The 18,892-nt window shown below is 50.4% G+C and overlaps 1 protein-coding gene across 3 annotated transcripts; it reads left to right on the forward strand.

Annotated features, from left to right (window-relative positions):
• The first annotated feature begins 11,050 nt into the window (after positions 1–11,050).
• On the forward strand, positions 11,051–18,857 carry ICAM3 (intercellular adhesion molecule 3). Of its 3 annotated transcripts, XM_023194222.2 has the most exons (7): positions 11,051–11,341; positions 11,931–12,197; positions 16,658–16,963; positions 17,280–17,567; positions 17,849–18,103; positions 18,223–18,471; positions 18,574–18,857. In XM_023194222.2, the coding sequence occupies exons 1-7, from the start codon at positions 11,266–11,268 to the stop codon at positions 18,774–18,776; spliced, it is 1,644 nt and encodes a 547-aa protein (XP_023049990.2). In that variant the 5' UTR covers positions 11,051–11,265; the 3' UTR covers positions 18,777–18,857. The 3 variants fall into 3 exon arrangements, with proteins under 3 accessions (XP_023049990.2, XP_023049991.2, XP_023049992.2); XM_023194223.2 differs by lacking the exon at positions 17,849–18,103; XM_023194224.2 differs by lacking the exon at positions 11,931–12,197 and having other exon boundaries at positions 11,232–11,341.
• Positions 18,858–18,892: the final 35 nt, after the last annotated feature.

Raw genomic sequence — 18,892 nt, forward strand, 5'->3', positions numbered from 1 at the left:
TTTATTTATTTATTTATTTATTTATTTATTTATTTGACAGAGTTTTGCCCTTGTTCTCCAGGTTGGAGTGCAATGGTGGTATCTCGGCTCATTGCAACCTTCCGCTTCTGGGTTCAAGCGATTCTCCTGCCTCAGCCTCCTGAGTAGCTGGGATTACAGGCATATACCACCACATCTGGCTAATTTTGTATTTTTAGTAGAGACGGGGGTTTCACCATGTTGGCCAGGCTGCTCTCAAACTCCTGACCTCAGGTGATCTGCCTGCTTTGGCCTCCCAAAGTGCTGGGATTTCAGGCGTGAGCCACTACGCCTGGCCTATATTATTTTTAAATAAAAATTTAAAAAGTGAAGTTGGCTGGGTACAGTGGCTCACGCCTGTAATCCCGGCACAGCACTTGGAAAGGCCGAGGCGGGCAGATCAGTTGAGGTCAGGAGTTTGAGACCAGCCTGCCCAACATGGCAAAATGCCGTCTCTACTAAAAATACAAAAATTAGCTGGGCATTGTGGCAGGCGCCTGTAATCCCAGCTACTTGGGAGGCTGAGGCAGGAGAATCACTTGAACCCAGGAGGCAGAGGTTGCAGTAAGCCAAGATCAAGCCATTGCACTCCAGCCTGGGTGACAAGAGCAAAACTCTGTCTCAAAAAAAAAAAGACACATGCACACATATGTTTATTGTGGCACTATTCACAATAGCAAAGACTTGGAACCAACCCAAATGTCCATCAATGGTAGACTGGATTAAGAAAATGTGGCACATATATACTGTGGAATACTATGTAGCCATAAAAAAGGATGAGTTTATATCCTTTGCAGGGACATGGATGAAGCTGGAAATCATTCTTAGCAAACTATCACAAGGACAGAAAACCAAACACTGCATGTTCTCATTCATAGGTGGGAATTGAACAATGAGAACACCTGGACACAGGCCAGGGAACATCACATACCCACACCAGGGCCTGTTGTGGGGTAGGGGCCTGCGGGAGGGATAGCATTAGGAGAAATACCTAATGTAAGTGATGAGTTAATGGGTGCAGCAAACCAACATGTCACATGTATACCTATGTAACAAACCTGCACATTGTGCACCTGCACCCTAGAACTTAAAAAAAAAAAAGTCTGAAACCATGAACAATCTTGGTTATTTATCAAGTTTGTTCTTGTTGAGGAAACAAAATAAAATTAAGATTTGAGAGAAAAAAATACAAAAATTAGCCAGGTGTGGTGGCACACGCCTGTAATCTCAGCTACTCTAGAGGCTGAGGCAGGAGAATCACTTGAACTGGAAGGCAGAGTGCATTGAGCTGAGATCACACCACTGCCCTCTAGCCTGAGCGACAGAGCAAGACTGTCTGGAAAAAAAAAGAAAAAATGTATTATTGTTACTCCGGTGTTCGGCAAAGTGTTTCTACTTAACCTGTGTGACTTGAGATGGTGAGATAGATTATGAGTCAGACACATTTGTGAAAGGCAGTTAAATATCCCCAAAAGGACTTTTTTGTGGGGGTGGGGACTGGGTCTCGCTCTGTCACCCACACTGGAGTGTAGTGGTGCTATTACAGCTCACTGCAACCTTGACCTCCCAGGCTCAAGTGATCCTCCCACCTCAGCCTCCGTAGGAGCTGGGACTATAGGCTCCTGCCACGTCACCTGGCTAATTTTTTATTTTTTATTTTATTTATTTAATTTTTTTTTGGAGAAGGAGTCTCACTATGTCACCCAGGCTGGAGTGCAATAGCATGGTCTTAGCTCAGTGCAACCTCCATCTCCTGAGTTCCAGTGATTCTCCTGCCTCAGCCTCCCCAGTAGTGGGATTACAGGCACCCGCCACCATGCCCAGCTAATTTTTGTATTTTTAGTAGAGACAGGATTTCACTATGTTGGCCACACTGGTCTTGAACTCCTGACCTCAGGTGATACGCCCACCTCAGCCTCCAAAAGTGCTGAGATTACAGGTGTGAGCCACCACACCTGGCCATCTGGCTAATTTTAAAATTTTTTGTAGACACAGCATCTTACTGTGCTGCCCAGTCTGGTCTCAAACTCCTAGGCTCAAGTGATCCTCCCACCTTAGCCTCTTGAGTAATAGGATAACAGTTCAATTTGTTTAGAGCAGTTTTAGGTTTACAGCAAAGTTGAGTGGAAAATACAGAGTTCTCCTATGCCCCCTCCCCACCCCCCTACACAACCTCCCTTGCTGTCCACATCCTGTACCACAGTGATACATTTGTTAGAATCTATGAACCTCAGCAGACATGGTGGTTCATGCCTGTAATGCCAGCACTTTGGGAGGTCAGGAGTTCAAGACCAGCCTGGGCAACATGGTGAAACCCCATCTCTACTAAAAATACAAAAACTAGCCATGCATGGTGGTGGGCACCTGTACTCCCAGCTACTCAGGAAGCTGAGGCAGGAGAATTGCTTGAACCCGGGAGGTGGAGGTGGAGGTTGCAGTGGGCCAAGATTGTGCTACTGCACTCCAGCCTGGGCAGCAGAGCGACACTCTATCTGAAAAAAAAAAAAAAACTATGAACCTCCACTGACATATCATTTTCTCCTGAAGTCTATACTTTATATGAGGGTTCACTCTTGCTGTTGTACGTTCTGTGGGGTTGGACAAACGTGTGAGGCATGAACCCATCCATATAGTATCACATGGAGTAGTTTCCGTGCGCTAAGTCATTCATGCACTGCTTATTCATCCCTCTCTTCTCACTAACCCCTGGCAACCGCTGTTCTGTTATTTACTGTCCCCATAGTTTTGAGACAGAATCTTGCTCTGTCATCCAGGCTGGAGTGCAGTGGCGCAATCTCTGCTCACTGCAACCTCCCCCTCCCACGCTCAAGTTAATTTCTGTATTTTTTTTTTTTTTTTTTTGAGACGGAGTCTCGCTCTGTGGCCCAGGCTGGAGTGCAGTGGCCGGATCTCAGCTCACTGCAAGCTCCGCCTCCCGGGTTCACGCCATTCTCCTGCCTCAGCCTCCCGAGTAGCTGGGACTATAGGCGCCCGCCACCTCGCCCGGCTAGTTTTTTGTATTTTTTAGTAGAGACGGGGTTTCACCGTGTTAGCCAGGGTGGTCTCGATCTCCTGACCTCGTGATCCTCCCGTCTCGGCCTCCCAAAGTGCTGGGATTACAGGCTTGAGCCACCACGCCCGGCCAATTTCTGTATATTTTGTAGAGCCGAAGTTTCGCCATGTTATCCAGGTTGGTGAAGTCCCGGGCTTAAATGATCCCCCTACCTCAGCCTCCCAAAGTGCTAGGCTTTCAGGCATGAGCCACCACACCTGCCCAATAGATCATTTATTTTTAGTTCTGTATAAATAAATAAAAATACACACAAGGTCCCCAATTGCATTTGGTTGAGGCTAGTTTTCTGTAAGTCTCTTTTAGTTCTCAAAAAAAATAAAAATAAAAAATAAAAATACAGGGCCAGGCACAGTGGCTCACGCCTGTAATCCCAGCACTTTGGTTGGCTGAGGCAGGCAGATCACCTGAGGTCAGGAGAGACCAACATGGCCAACATGGCAAAACCCCGTCTCTACTAAAAATACAAAAATTAGCTGGGTGCAGTGGCATGCGCCTATAATCCCAGCTACTCAGGAGGCTGAGGCAGGAGAAATGCTTGAACCCAGGAGGCGGAGGTTGCAGTGAGCCGAGATTGCGCCATTGTACTCCAGCCTGGGCAATAAGAGTGAAACTCCATCTCAAAAAATAAAATTAAACAAAAATACAAACAAGGTCCCCAACTGCATTTGGTCGAGGCCAGTTTTCTGTAAGTCTCTTTTGGTCTCTGGGTTCCTCTTTCTGTCTTTTGCCCCCTTGCAACATATTTGTGGATGAAACTAGGTGGTTTGTCTTGTTGACTTTTTTTTTTTTTTTTTTTTTTGAGATGTAGCCTTGTTCTGTCGCCCAGGCAGGAGTGCAATGACACGATCTTGGCTCACTGCAACCTCTGCCTCCCGGGTCCAAGCGATTCTCCTGCCTCAGTCTCCCGAGTAGCTGGGATTACAGGCCTGGGGCCAGTACGCCTGACTAATTTTTGTATTTTTAGTAGAGATGGGTTTTCGCCATGTTGGCCAGGCTGGTCTCGAACTCCTAACCTCAAGTGATCCGCTCACCTCGGCCTCTCAAAGTGCTGGAATTACAGTCATGAGCCACCGCGCCTGGCCTGTTTTTTTTTTCTTTTTCTGCATTGCTATTAAAGATTTTGGCTGGGGCCGGGCACGGTGGCTCATGCCTGTAATCCCAACTCTGTGTGGGAGGCCAAGGCAGGTGAATCACCTGAGGTCAGGAGTTCAAGACAAGCCTGGCCAACATGGTGAAACTCCGTCTCTACTAAAAATACAAAAATTAGCTGGGTGTGGTGGCAGGCGCCTATTATCTCAGCTACTTGGGTAGCTGAGGCAGGAGAATCACTTGAACCTGGGAGGTGGAGGTTGTAGCGAGCCAAGATCATACCACCACACTCCAGCCTGAGCGACAGAGCAAGACTTTATCTCAAAAAAAAAAAAGATTGTTTCCTCATAATCGTAAAGCCGTTATACTCAGTGCAGGCACAGCTAGTACATTTTGCTCAACCCCACAGGCTCTGTTCCCTTTACAAGGTATTTATTTATTTATATTTTTGTGACAGAGTCTCGCTCTGTCATCCTGGCTGGAGTGCAGTGGCACGATCTTGGCTCACTGCAACCTCTGCCTCCAGGGCTCAGTCGGTTCTTGTGCCTCAGTCTTCCAAGTATCTGGGAGTAGAGGCATGCACTACCACGTCAGGTGAATTTTTTCTATTTTTAGTAGCCATGTTGGCCAGGCTTTTACTAGCTATTTATAATATGCTTGAATCACTCACAGGAATGAAATACTGTCAGTATCAATAGTTAGCAGCCCTTTCAAAATACATTTTGTTGCTTCTATAGAAACCTTAACTATTCTATTAGTCCAGTAAATCCAAATGGTCTTATTATTTCTTGGGTTTTTTGTTTTTGTTTTTGTTTTTTTGAGACATTGTTTCTCTCTTGTTGCCCAAGCTGGAGTGCAATGGTGCAACCTTGGCTCACTGCAAACTCCTCCTCTGAGGTTCAAGTGATTCTCCTGCCTCAACCTCCCAAGTAGCTGGGATTACAGGCATGAGCCACCATGCCTGGCTAATTTTTTGAATTTTTAGTAGAGACCAGGTTTCATCATGTTAGCCAGGCTGGTCTCGAACTCCTGACCTCAGGTAATCCATCCATCCACTTCAGCCTCCCAAAGTCCCGGAATTATAGGCGTGAGCCACTGCACCTGGCTGATCTTATTATTTCTATACATAATATATGATCTTTTGACTGGCACAGCAGATTACGCCTGTAATCACAGCACTTTGGGAGGCCAAGGCAGGTGGATCACCTGAGGTCGGTGGATCACCTGAGGTCAGCAGATTGAGACCAGCTTGGCCAACATGGCAAAACTCCATTTCTACTACAAATGCAAAAATTAGCCAGGTGTGGTGGCACACACCTGTAATCCCAGCTAGTCTGGAGGCTGAGGCAGGAGAATTGCTTGAACCTGGAAAGTGGAGGTTGCAATGAGCCGAGGTCGCGGCACTGTACTCCAGCCTGGGAGACAGAGCAAGACTGCATCTCAAAAAGCAATAACAACAACAAACAAAAACAAAAACAAAAGGCCAGGCACGGTGGCTTATGCCTGTAATCCCAGCACTTTCAGAGGCCAGGCAGGCAGATCCAAGGTGAAGATATTGAGACCATCGTGGTCAACATGGTGAAACCCTGACTCTACTAAAAATACAAAAATTAGCTGGGTGTGGTGGCACACGCCTGTAGGCCCAGCTACTTGGGAGGCTGATGCAGGAGAATTGCTTGAACCCGGGAGGCAGAGGTTTTAGTGAGCCGATATCGTGCCACTGCACTCCAACCTGGTGACAGAGCAAGACTCAGTTGCAAAGGAAAAAAAAAAGTTTATTTATGGAATAGGTCCCATGTTTTTTTTTTTTTTTTTAGGTGGAATCTCGCTCTGTCGCCTGGGCTGGAGTGCAGTGGCTGGATCTCAGCTCACTGCAAGCTCCGCCTTCCGGATTCACGCCATTCTCCTGCCTCAGCCTCCCGAGTAGCTGGGACTATAGGCGCCCGCCATCTCGCTCGACTAATTTTTTTGTATTTTTTAGTAGAGACGGGGTTTCACCATGTTAGCCAGGATGGTCTCGATCTGCTGACCTCGTGATCCGCCCGTCTCGGCCTCCCAAAGTGCAGGTCCCATGTTTTTATTGAAGATTCCCAAAAGGCTTTTAGAGGGTTTTTAATTTTTTCTTTAATTTTTTTTTTTTTTTTTTTTAATAGAGATGGGGGTCTCCCTATGTTGCCCAGGCTGGTCTCAAACTCCTGGCCTCAAGCGATCCTCCCACCTCAGTCTCCTAAAGTGCTGGGATTACAGATATGAGCCACTATGCCCAGGCAAGTTTAGCTTTTTCACAATAAAGGAAAGGAACAGTGTCAATCCATGATTATCAGAACAGCAATTTAGTAAGATCATCTTCAGCTGCGCACGGTGGCTCATGCCTGTAATCCCAGCACTTTGGGAGGCTGAGGCAGGTGGATCACCTGAGGTCAGGAGTTCGAGACCAGCCTGGCCAACAGGGTGAAACACCTGTCTCTACTAAAAGTAGAAAAATTAGCCAGATGTGGTGGCAGGCGCCTGTCATTCCAGCTACTTGGGAGGCTGAGGCAGGAGAATCGCTTGAACTTGGAAGGCGGAGGTTGCAGTGAGCCAAGATTGAACCACTGCACTCCAGCCTGGGCAACAAAGTGAGAATTCATCTGAAAAAGACTGATAATAATAATATCATCTTCAGAACTCAGTTCCTGGTGCATGAAGAGATTCCATACAGCCCCCTCACTTTCAGTTCTTAGAAAGAAGAATATGCCAGCCTGACCAACATGGTGAAACCCCCGTCTCTAATAAAAATACAAAAATTAGCCGGGTGTGGTGGTATGCGCCTGTAATCCCAGCTACTCAGGAGGCTGAGGCAGGAGAATCACTTGAACCCGGGAGGTGGAGGTTGCAGTGAGCCCAGCCTGGGCGACAGAGTGAGACTCATTCCCACCACCCCCCACCAAAAAAAGAAGAAGAAGAATATGAAAGAGATAGGATCAATAACTACCTTCATTGTTTAATAGCCTAAGAGTGAAAACCAAGCACAGTGGCTCACTCCTGTAATCCCAGCACTTTGGGTGGTTGAGGTGGGAGGATAGCTTGAGCCCAGGGGTTCAAGATCAGCCTGGGCAATATGTCAAAAGCTCATCTGTAGAAAAAATACAAAAATGAGCCAAGTGTAGTGGCACCTACCTATAGTCCCAGTTACTAGGGAGGCTGAAGTGGGAGGATCAACTGAGCCTGGGAGGTCAAGGTTTCAGTGAGCCATGATTAAGCCACTGTATTCCAGCTTGGGCGGCACAGCCAGACCCTGTCTCAGGAAAAAAAAAAAAAAAAAAAAGCCAAATCTTTTCATCCCAGGATGTCTGAAAATGACACAGTCTATGGAGTATGGATGCAGAAAAGTAGTTATTCCTACCAGAAAAAAAGAAAAAAAAAAAGAAATGTGGACATAGCCACTCAAGATCAGAGACTGAAGCAGTGAAAGCAATTAGCTTCAATTTCATTGTCACCAGGAGGGCACACACCAGAGAACCTGGGAGAAAGCCTGGGCTAGAGCCCTTAGCATTCTCAGTGTTACTGGTGCTGTGGTTCAGCAACCTTTGTGGGAATGAGGAGAACCAGAGACCATCACCATCACTCCTAAAAAGGATACTATAGCAGCAATGTGGCTGTCAAAAATCAGCTAGAGGCCAGTTGTGGTAGCTCACGCCTGTAATCCTAGCACTTTGGGAGGCCAAGGCAGGTGGATCACCTGAGGTCAGGAGTCCGAGACTAGCCTGGTCAACATGGTGAAACCCTGTCTTTACTAAAAATACAAAAAATTAGCCAGGTGTGGTGGTACGTGCCTGTAATCCCAGCTACTCAGGAAGCTGACCTGGGATAATCACTTGAACCTAGGAGGCAGAGGTTGCAGTGAGCCCCAGACTGTGCCACTGCACTCCAGCCTGGGTGACAGAGTCAGACCCTGTCTCAAAAAAAAAAAAAAAAAAACCAGCTGGAGTTTAATTTATACACTGTTTGCAATCCAGACTGTACTTGCTTTCTTGTCAATGGCTTGAGATATGTGCAGGAGCTCCTTAAACATGTGTAGGTGACCTTTCTCTGTCACCCAGACTGGAGTGCAGGGGCACAATCTCAGCTAAATGCAACCTCCACTTCCCGGACTCAAGCAATCCTCCTGCTGTATCCTCCTGAGTAGCTGGGACTACAGGTGTGTGCCATCAAGCTTGGCTGATTTTTTGTATTTTTAGTAGAGACAGGGTTTTGGCATGCTGCCCAGGCTGGTCTGGAACTCCCGACCTCAAGGGATCCACCCATCTTGACCTCCCAAAGTGCTAGGATTACAGGTGTGAGCCACCACGCCTGGCCCAGAAATACTTCTTTATCAGAAATATTACTGGGGGGTGTAGAAGGGTACGCCTATAATCCCGGCACTTTGGGAGGTCAAGGCAGTCAGATCCCCTAAGCTTAGGAGTTCAAGACCAACCTGGGCAATATGATGAAAGCCGTCTCTATAAAAAATTAGCCAGGCACGGTGGTGTGCACCTGTGGTCCCAGATCCTAGGGAGGCTGAGGTGGGAGGATCACTTGAACCCAGGAGGCTGAGATTGCAGTTAGCTGAGATTGCACCCCTGCACTCCAGCCTGGGTGACACAGTGAGACTGTTTCAAAAAACAAAAAAGGGCCGGGTGCGGTGGCTCAAGCCTGTAATCCCAGCACTTTGGGAGGCCGAGACGGGCGGATCACGAGGTCAGGAGATCGAGACCATCCTGGCTAACACGGTGAAACCCCGTCTCTACTAAAAAATACAAAAAACTAGCCGGGCGAGGTGGCAGGCGCCTGTAGTCCCAGCTACTCGGAGGCTGAGGCAGGAGAATGGCATAAACCCTGGAGGCGGAGCTTGCAGTGAGCTGAGATCCGGCCACTGCACTCCAGCCGGGGCCACAGAGCTAGACTCCGTCTCAAAAAACAAAAAACAAAAACAAAAAAAACAAAAACAAAAACAAAAAACAAAAAAGAAATATTACTTATTTACAAATATTTCCTTCTTTTTATTTTTAGAGATGGGGTCTCACTATTACATAATTATTATAAATTATATCTATAATATATCTATAATATATATATCCATTATATATAATAATAGATATAGTAGATATAATATATGTATATTATATTATATATCTATTATATATATATATATGTATTTTTGAGACGGAGTCTTGCTCTGTCACCCAGGCTGTAGTGCAGCGGCACAATCTCCGCTCACTACAACCTCTGCCTCCCGGGTTCAAGTGATTCTCCTGCCTCAGCCTCCCGAGTAGCTGGGACTACAGGCGCCCGCCACAATGTCCAGCTAATTTTTTATATATTTGGTGGAGATGGGGTTTCACTGTGTTAGCCAGGACGGTCTCGATTTCCTGACCTCGTGATCCGCCCACCTCAGCCTCCCAAAGTTCTGCTGGGATTACAGACTTGAGCCACTAAGTCTGGCATCTTTTTTATTTTATTATTATTTTTTTGGAAACAGGGTCTCACTGTGTCACCTAGGCTGGAGTGCAGGGGCACAATCTCAGCTCACTGCAACTTTGATCTCCCAGGCTCAAGCGATCCTCTCACCTCAGCCTTCCAAGGAGCTGGGACTACAGGCACCAGGTCCATGCTACTGGGCCCTGCTATTTACAAATACACTAGACTTGGGTTTTAGCTGCTCTCTCAACACTAGGTTGCAAATGAATTGTTCAGAAGGCAGAGGAATAGAGGAGGGACCTGATTAGGAAGGTGGGGGTGCTCCAGATGAGAGAGGAGGTGCTGTGACCTCAAGATCTGGGAAAAGTGGGTGGATGCAGGGCCCCATCAAGGCCCTCAACAAGGTCCCTCTCTGGTGCTCAGATGTTAGGCCCAGAAGACAGGTCAGAGGCCTGAGGTCAGCGGCAGGTCAAAGGTGGGAGTCCCCCCTGGTCCCCTTGGTGCCTTCCCTTGGAATGAAGTGACCAGCTGCCTGGAAAGGTGGGCAAGGGGGCAACAGGATGAGGTAAAGGCCAGTTGCAAGTAGAATCCTGGAAGGTCGGGCGAGGTGGCTTATACCTGTAATCCCAGCACTTTGGGAGACCAAGGCAGGCGACTCACTTGAGGTCAGAAGTTTGAGACCAGCTTGGCCAACATGGTGAAACCCTGTCTCTACCAAAAAGTACAAAAATTAGCCAGGCGTGATGGCACATGCCTGTAATCCCAGCTACTCGGAAGGCTGAGGCAGGAGAATCGTTTGAACCAGGGAGGCGGAGGCTGCAGTGAGCCGAGATCCCACCACTGCACTCCAGCCTGGGCAACAGAGTGAGACCCTGTCTCAAAACAAAACAAAACAAAACAAAAGCCAAGTCGAATCCTGGAGAGACAGTGGCTCAGGGACTCAGCTGTCCCCAAATCACCTACCTTAGCTCTTCGTGCATGGGAGGGGGGATCCCCAAGATCTTCAAAGATAGGGAGGTGTCCTCAAGATCTTCAAAGGTGGCCAGGCGTTGTGGCTCACGCCTGTAACCGCAACACTTTGGGAGGTCAACATGGGAGGAGGCCATCTCATAGGCCAGGAGTTCAAGGCCAGTCGGGGCAACATAGCAAGACTCTGCTTCTGTTTTTTGTTTGTTTGTTTTTTTGTTTTAATGTTTCCTTGAAATCCCACCTTAGCATCTAAACAGTGGTGCCTACAGGTTTCCCCATTAACTTCCTCTCTGGGAACAGAATATTCCCCTCCCCACCTAAGTTCAGCCGGAAGGAGATGCCTCATACCCCCACACCCAGGCTTTCCAGTGCTGAGAACAAAGGAAGCCAGTTTAGTTAGCATTTCCTGGCTAGGAACTGGGGGCCAGCAGTGCAACTGAGACCAGCCCTGTCCCTGGGGGATACTCAGCAGTGCTGGCCACTTTGCAGAGCCCCGTCTGGGTCCCCCATTCTAGCCCCCCCCGGACCACAGCATCCCCTTCTCCCCACAGGCCTGGGTAAGGTGCAGTCCCCGACTTCTGCAATCTTAACCACTGTGCTTCCGTCTCAGTGGGAGGCCCCGCCTTTCCCCCTGCCTGCCCTTTGGGCACCGCAGGAAGGCAACTTCCTCTGTCAGAATGGCCACCATAGTACCATCCGTATCGTGGCCCGGGGCCTGCTGGACTCTGCTGGTCTGCTGTCTGCTGACCCCAGGTGAGGCTGGTCAAGCCCAGGAGGGCTGGAGAGGGCTGGGTTTTGGGGATCAGTAGAAGGTGGAGGAAGAGAACGCAACACTCTTCGCATCCTGCCACACTGCGACCTGGCTGCTGACCCCGTATCCTTGGGAGAAAGTTCTGGTTCTTTAGTTCTGCCTTCAGGTGGTCAGGCCCCAGCATACGGCTTGTACGCCATCCCTCTTCCCCAACACACACACACACCCCTCACGTTTTCTGCTCCATCTGAACTCTTGAAATTTGCCCTTTGCGTATGTGGTTCCCTCTGCCAGGATCACCTGTCCCTTTCACTTGCTAACTCCTACTTAGCCTTCAGTTTCAGGCTGGAATGGTCCCCTCCTCCAGGAAGGCTTCCCTGACTCACCTCCTCCTATGCTGGATCAGAGCCTCTTCTGGCCTCCTTCTGAGTTCTCCCTGGTGTCTGATGGATTCTGCCTTTCCCACTGGACCATGAGGGCAGGAACCCTTCTATCTTGGCACAAGGAAAGAGGTGTTAAATGGTGGGGCCTGCTGATACACGGGTTGGGGGGCAACAAAACAAACACCAGGATTTCTTCATGTTCCTGAAGGTGCCCAGGGGCAGGAATTCCTGCTGCAGGTGGAGCCACAGAACCCTGTGTTTCCTGCTGGAGGGTCCCTGTTGGTGAACTGCAGTACTGATTGCCCCAGCTCTAAGCAAATCATCTTGGAGACATCCCTATCAAAGGAGCTGGTGGACAATGGCACGGGCTGGGCAACCTTCCAGCTCAGCGATGTGACTGGCAACAGTCGGATCCTCTGCTCAGGGTACTGCAATGGCTCCCAGATAACAGGCTTCTCTGACATCACCGTGTACAGTGAGTCGATGTGTCCGGAGGTGGGACTGGTAGTGGTGTGGGCAGGTGGCCGATGGCTCAGGAGAGTGGAGACCCTCAGTTTGCAAAGAATGGACCAGGGTTCTGACCCAGAGCTCAGACCTGGACATTTGTGTGTGTGAGATACAAAGACATAGAGACACATCTCAATCTCATCCCAAGGCAGCAGTTGTGAAATCAATTAACTTGGGCCCCAACCAGCATTTTTTTTTTTTTGTGAGACAGAGTTTCGCTCTTTTTCCAGGCTGGAGTGCAATGGCGCAATCTCGGCTCACTGCAACCTTCGCCTCCTGGGTTCAAGTGATTCTCCTGCCTTAGCCTCCCGAGTGGCTGGGACTACACATGCATGCCACCACACCCGGGTAATTTTGTATTTTTAGTGGAGATGGCATTTCATCATGTTGGCCAGTCTGGTCTTGAACTCCTGACCTCAGGTGATCTGCCTGCCTTGGTCTCCCGAAGTGCTGGGATTACAGGCATGAGCCACTGCACCCTGCCCCAACAAGCCTTTCTTTCTTTTTTTTTTTTTTTTTTGTGATGAAGTCTGTCGCTCTGTAGCCCAGATTGGAGTACAGTGGTGCGATCTTGGCTCACCACGACCTCTGCCTCCCAGGTCCCAGTTCAAGCAGTTCTTCTGCCTCAGCCTCCCAAGTAGCTGGGATTATAGGCGTGCGCCACCATGCCCAGCTAATTTTTGTATTTTTCATAGAGATGGGGTTTCACCATGTTAGCCAGGCTGGTCTTTAACTCCTGACCTCATGATCCACCCACCTTGGCCTCTCGGAATGCTGGGATTACAGGCGTGAGACACCGTGCCTGACCCCAACAATAATCTCAACACTTTGGGAGGCCAAGGCAGGGGGATTGCTTGAGCCCGGAAATTTAAGACCAGGCTGAGCAACATAGGGACACCTCGTCTCTACAAAAATAAATAAAAAATATTAGCTGGGGCCGGGCGTGGTGGCTCACGCCTGTAATCCCAGCACTTTGGGAGGCCGAGGTGGGTGGTTCACTAGGTCAGGAGATCGAGACCATCCTGGCGAACACGGTGAAACCCCGTCTCTACTGAAAATACAAAAAAATTAGCCGAGCGTGGTGGTAGGCGCCTGTAGTCCCAGCTTCTAGGGAGGCTGAGGCAGGAGAATGGCGTTAACCTAGGAGGCGACGGAGCTTGCAGTGAGCGGAGATCGCGCCACTGCACTCCAGCCTGGGCGACAGAGTGAGACTCCGTCTCAAAAAAAAAAAAATTAGCTGGGCATGGTGATACATGCCTGAAGTCCCAGCTACTTGGGGGGCCGAGGTGGGAGAATCGCTTGAGCCCAGGAGTTCAAGGCTGTAGTGAGCTAAAATTGCACCACTGCACTCCAGCCTGCACAAAAAAGTAAGACCCTGTCTCTTAAGCAAAAAAAAAAGGGGGTACCCCTTTCAGTCAGCAGTAGGTGAATGGAGGTTTTATATTTACACATTTTTATACTTTTATTTTAGAGACAGGCTCTCCCTATATTGCCCAGGTTGGTATCAAACTCCTGGGCTCAGGCAATCCTCTTCAGTCTCTCCAGTAGCTGGGATTGCAGGCCTGAGCCACTGTACCTGGCTACTTTTTTTTTTCTTTTTTCTTTTTCTTTTTTTTTTTTTGAGACGGAATCTTGCTCTGTCCCCCAGGCTGGAGTGCAGTGGCACAATAGCGGCTCACTGCAACCTCTGCCTCCCGGGTTCAAGCGATTCTTCTGCCTCAGCCTCCTGAGTAGCTGCGATTACAGGCGCACACTAACACGCCTGGCTCATTTTTGTATTTTTAGTAGAGACAAGGTTTCAACATGTTGGTCAAGCTGGTCTCGAACTTCTGACCTCATGATCCACCTGCCTCGACCTCCCAAAGTGCTGGGATTACAAGCGTAAGCCACCACGCCTGGCCTTTTCTTCTTCTTCTTCTTTTTTTTTTGGAGATGGAGTCTCACTCTGTTGCCTAGGCTGGAGTGCAGTGGCACGATCTCAGCTCACTGCAACCTCCACCTCCCAAGTTCAAGAGATTCTCCTGCCTCAGCCTGCTGAGTAGCTGGGACTACGGGTGTGCACCACAACGCCCAGCTAATTTTTGTATTTTTAGTAGAGACAGGATTTCACCATGTTGCCCAGGCTGGTCTCAAACTCCCGGCCTCAAGTGCCTTGGCCTCCCAAAGTGCTGGGATTACAAGTGTGAGCCACCATGCCTGGCCTACTTTTTTTTTTTTTTTTTTTTTTATCCTTTGAGACGGAGTCTTGCTCTTGTCCCCTAGGCTGGAGTGCAATGGCGCGATGTCAGCTCACTTCAAACTCTGCCTCCTGGGTTCAAGTGATTCTCCTGTCTCAGCCTCTTTAATAACTGGGATCACAGGCATGTGCCACCACGCCTGGCTAATTTTTGTATTTATTTTTAGTAGAGACAGCGTTTTGCCAAGTTGGCCAGGTTGGTCTCAAACTCCTGACCTCAAGTGATCCGCCTCCCTCGGCCTCCCAAAGTGGTGGGATTACAGGCGTGAGTCACCTTGCCCAGTTTTTTTTTTTTTTGACATAGAGTCTTGCTCTGTCACCAGGCTGGAGTGCAATAGCACTATCTCAGCTCACTGCAACCTTTGCCTCCTGGGTTCAAGTGATTCTCGTGCCTCAGCCTCCTGAGTAGCTGGGATTACAGGCACGTGCTACCACACCTGGCTAATTTTTGTATTTTTAGTAGAGACGGGGTTTCACCATGTTGGCAAGGCTGGTCTTGAACTCCTGGTCTCAGGTGATCCGCCCATCTTGGCCTCCCAAAGTGCTGGGATTACAGACATGAGCCACAGTGCCTGCCCTGAGGCCCAGGGTTTTGTAGGTGTACCTGGGAGGGCACCCAGCCTGGGAGTGTCAAGTCTCCTGTGGCTGTACCTAGAGCATCCTGAGAGGCTGCCACAGGGCTGGTGAACCAGGAAAGCCCTGAGTGTCTCAACTTGATTGGAGAGAACTGAACTAATCTCTGGTAGAGGCCAAAGCAGGTGTTCAGGCCAGAAGCTAGGAGAAGGGGCCAACAGAGTCCCTAGACATGATATCCAGGAGGCGCTTCTGCTACTTACCGTTTGTGCGTCCTTAAGTAATTCACCTCCCCTCTCTGGGCTATATATTTCTCCATCCATAAAAGAGAAAAAGGCCAGGCGTGGTGGCTCACACCTGTAATCCCAACACTTTGGGAGGCTGAGGTGGGTGAATCACTTGAGGCCAGGAGTTCAAGATCAGCCTGGCCAACATGGTGAAATCCCATCTACTAAAAATACAAAAATAGGCTGGGCATGGTGGCGCACACCTGTAATTCCAGCACTTTGGGAGGCCAAGGCGGGTGGCTCACCTGAGGTCAGGAGTTCGAGACCAGCCTGACCAACATGGTGAAACCACGTCGCTACTAAAAAACAAAATACAAAATTAGCCAGGCATGGTGGCGGGCACCTGTAATCCCAGCACTTTGGGAGGCCAAGGCGGGCAGATCACCTGAGCTCAGGAGTTCAAGAGCAGCCTAAACAACATGGCTAAACTCTGTCTCTACTAAAAATGCAAAAAAATTAGCCTGGCATGGTGGCATGCTCCTGTAGTCCCAGCTACTCGGGAGGCTGAGACAGGAGAATTGCGTGAACCCGGGTGGCGGAGGTTGCAGTGAGCCGAGATCACACCACTGCACTTCAGCCTGGGCGACAGAGCAAGACTCCATCTCGGGGAAACAAAAATAGTTACTGTTTATTAATATCTTTCCTTAATATCTTTCCTTAGACCTTCAAGAGGTCATCCACCTTCATGCACACAACAACCTAGTGAAATCTGCTCTATTCTTCTCTTTTTTTCTTGTTTTTGAGACAGAGTCTTGTCGCTGGAGTGCTGTGGTGCGATCTCAGCTCACTGCCACTTCTGCCTCCTGGGTTCAAGTGATTCTCCTGCCTCAGCCTCCCAAGTAGCTGGGATTACAGGCGCACACCACCACACCCAGCTAATTTTTGTATTTTTAGTAGAGACAGGGTTTCACCATGTTGGCCAGTCTGGTCTCGAACTCCTGACCTCATGATCCACCCATCTCAGCTTCCCAAAGCTCTGGGATTATAGGCGTGGGCCACAGTGCCTGGCCATAAACAGGAATTTGTAATATTCATATCAAATAGTCATAAATGTTCATCCCTTCCTTCCTCTTTATTAATTTTTTTTTATTGTGCCATCCTGGAGAACAGAAAATTTTGTTTAGCGCCTCGCAAGGTGTCTGACAACACAGGAAATGATAATCACTGCACTAATGATAATAGCAAAGGCTTTGGCCCAGTTCTAAGCCCTCTAAGTTTATTAACTCAAAGCTCACAGTTCTCGGCAGGACCGCCCTGTCTCCTCCCCAGTCCCTGGGGTGGGTGGGTGGGGTTGCAGGACCCGCTAAGTGCCATCCTCCCTTCCTCTCTCAGGCCTCCCGGAGCGCGTGGAGCTGGCACCCCTGCCTTCTTGGCAGCCGGTGGGCCAGAACTTGACCCTGCGCTGCCAAGTGGAAGGTGGGTCGCCCCGGACCAGCCTCACGGTGGTGCTGCTCCGCCGGGAGGAGGAGCTGAGCCGGCAGCCCGCAGTGGGGGAGCCAGCAGAGGTCACTGCCACTGTGCCGACCAGCAGAAAGGACCACGGAGCCCATTTCTCATGCCGCACAGAACTGGACATGAAGCCCCAGGGGCTGGGAGTCTTCTGGAACACCTCAGCCCCCCGCCAGCTCCGAACCTTTGGTGAGAGAAGGGGCTTCAGACGGTGGGTGATGAGCTGAGTCAGGGTAGAGGGTGCCCTGGCCTTGGGGTTCATGAGAGTGGGGTGCCCCGGACGTCACAGGCTTCTGGGAAGTAAAGCCCCAGGCCACTGGGCAGGGTGGCCGCAGAAGGGAGGCCCAAGCCGTGGGATCTTTGGAGAAGGCCGTTTTCATGGCTGTGTGTGTCCTGGGAAGAAGGGTGACGCAGTCAGCAAGAATTCCTGATTGGAGGGGGGATGAAGGTGTCCTGGGGAAGGCACGGTCCTGGGGGTTGTGCTCATGCCCACCTTTCTCCCCAGCCCTGCCCGTGACCTCCCCGCGCCTCGTGGCCCCCCGGTTCTTGGAGGTGGAAAAGTCGTGGCCGGTAAACTGCATTCTAGACGGGCTTTTTCCGGCCTCAGAGGCCCGGGTCTACCTGGCGCTGGGGGACCAGATGCTGAATGCGACAGTCATGAACCACGGGGACATGCTAACGGCCACAGCCACAGCCACAGCGCGCGCAGATCAGGAGGGTGCGCGGGAGATCGTCTGCATCGTGATCCTAGGGGGCGAGAGACTGGAGGCCCGGGAGAACTTGACTGTCTTTAGTAAGAGGAGGCGTGGGAAGGGGGCGCGGCCTCAGCAGCCTGGGGGCGTGGCAGAGGGGGCGGAGACTAGCCGAAAAGGTGGGGTCTGACTTGCCCCAATAGTAGTTGCAACGTGGGCTGGGCCTGAGTGCCAGAAGTTGGACAAAGCCAGAAAGAGGGCGAGGCTTGAACGCCGAAAGCGTGGCCCGGATATCCCGAGACGAAAGGGGAGGGCGGAGGGAGCGGCTTGACCTACAGGAAGGTCTCGTTCATTAAGCTCCTGGGCAATGCCCTGCCTTTAGGCTTCCTAGGACCCATTCTGAACCTGAGCGAGCCCAGCGCCCCCGAGGGGTCCACAGTGACCGTGAGTTGCATGGCTGGTGCTCGAGTCCAGGTCACGCTGGACGGAGTTCCAGCCGCAGCCCCGGGGCAGCCAGCTCAACTTCAGTTAAATGCTACCGAGAGTGACGACGGACGCAGCTTCTTCTGCAGTGCCACTCTCGAGGTGGACGGCGAGTTCTTGTACAGGAACAGTAGCGTCCAGCTGCGTGTCCTGTGTGAGTCAGTCACCCTGACCTTTAATCCCTTCACCCCTGCCCTGGAAAGATTAGACGCTCCTCTGCACCACCGTGCTTCGGGTGTGTTGGGTGTCTGATCACACATGGTGGTTCCACAGATGGTCCCAAAATTGACCGAGCCACATGCCCCCAGCACTTGAAGTGGAAAGACAAAACGAGACACGTCCTGCAGTGCCAAGCCAGGGGCAACCCGTACCCCCAGCTGCGGTGTTTGAAGGAAGGCTCCAACCGGGAGGTGCCGGTGGGGATCCCGTTCTTCGTCAATGTAACACATAATGGCACTTATCAATGCCAAGCGTCCAGCTCACGAGGCAAATACACCCTGGTCGTGGTGATGGATATTGAGGGTGAGCTAACACTGGGCCGCGGGTCTGGCCCGGCAAGCCGCGGGGGACGGGGGGGCTGGAGACAGGGGGGACGCATATTGACTTAGCGCTTTCTCTGCACAGCTCCGAACTCCCACTCTGTCCCTGTCATCTTGGCGGTGTTAGTGACCCTGGGCGTGGTGGCGGTCGTAGTGGCCTTAATTTACGTCTTCAGGGAGCATAAACGGAGCGGCAGGTACCATGTGAGGGAGGAGAGCACCTCTCTGCCCCTCACGTCTATGCAGCCGACAGAGGCAATGGAGGAAGAACCGTCCAGAGCTGCGTGACGCTGGGATCCGGGGTCAAAGTTGGCGGGGGCTTGGCTGTGCCCTCAGATTCCGCACCAATAAAGCCTTCAAACTCCCTAATCTGTGGTTTGATTCCACCCGCGCTGCAAGGCTCT

The sequence above is a fragment of the Piliocolobus tephrosceles genome, chromosome 21 (genome assembly GCF_002776525.5).
Source record: "Piliocolobus tephrosceles isolate RC106 chromosome 21, ASM277652v3, whole genome shotgun sequence".
Lineage (NCBI taxonomy): Eukaryota > Metazoa > Chordata > Mammalia > Primates > Cercopithecidae > Piliocolobus > Piliocolobus tephrosceles.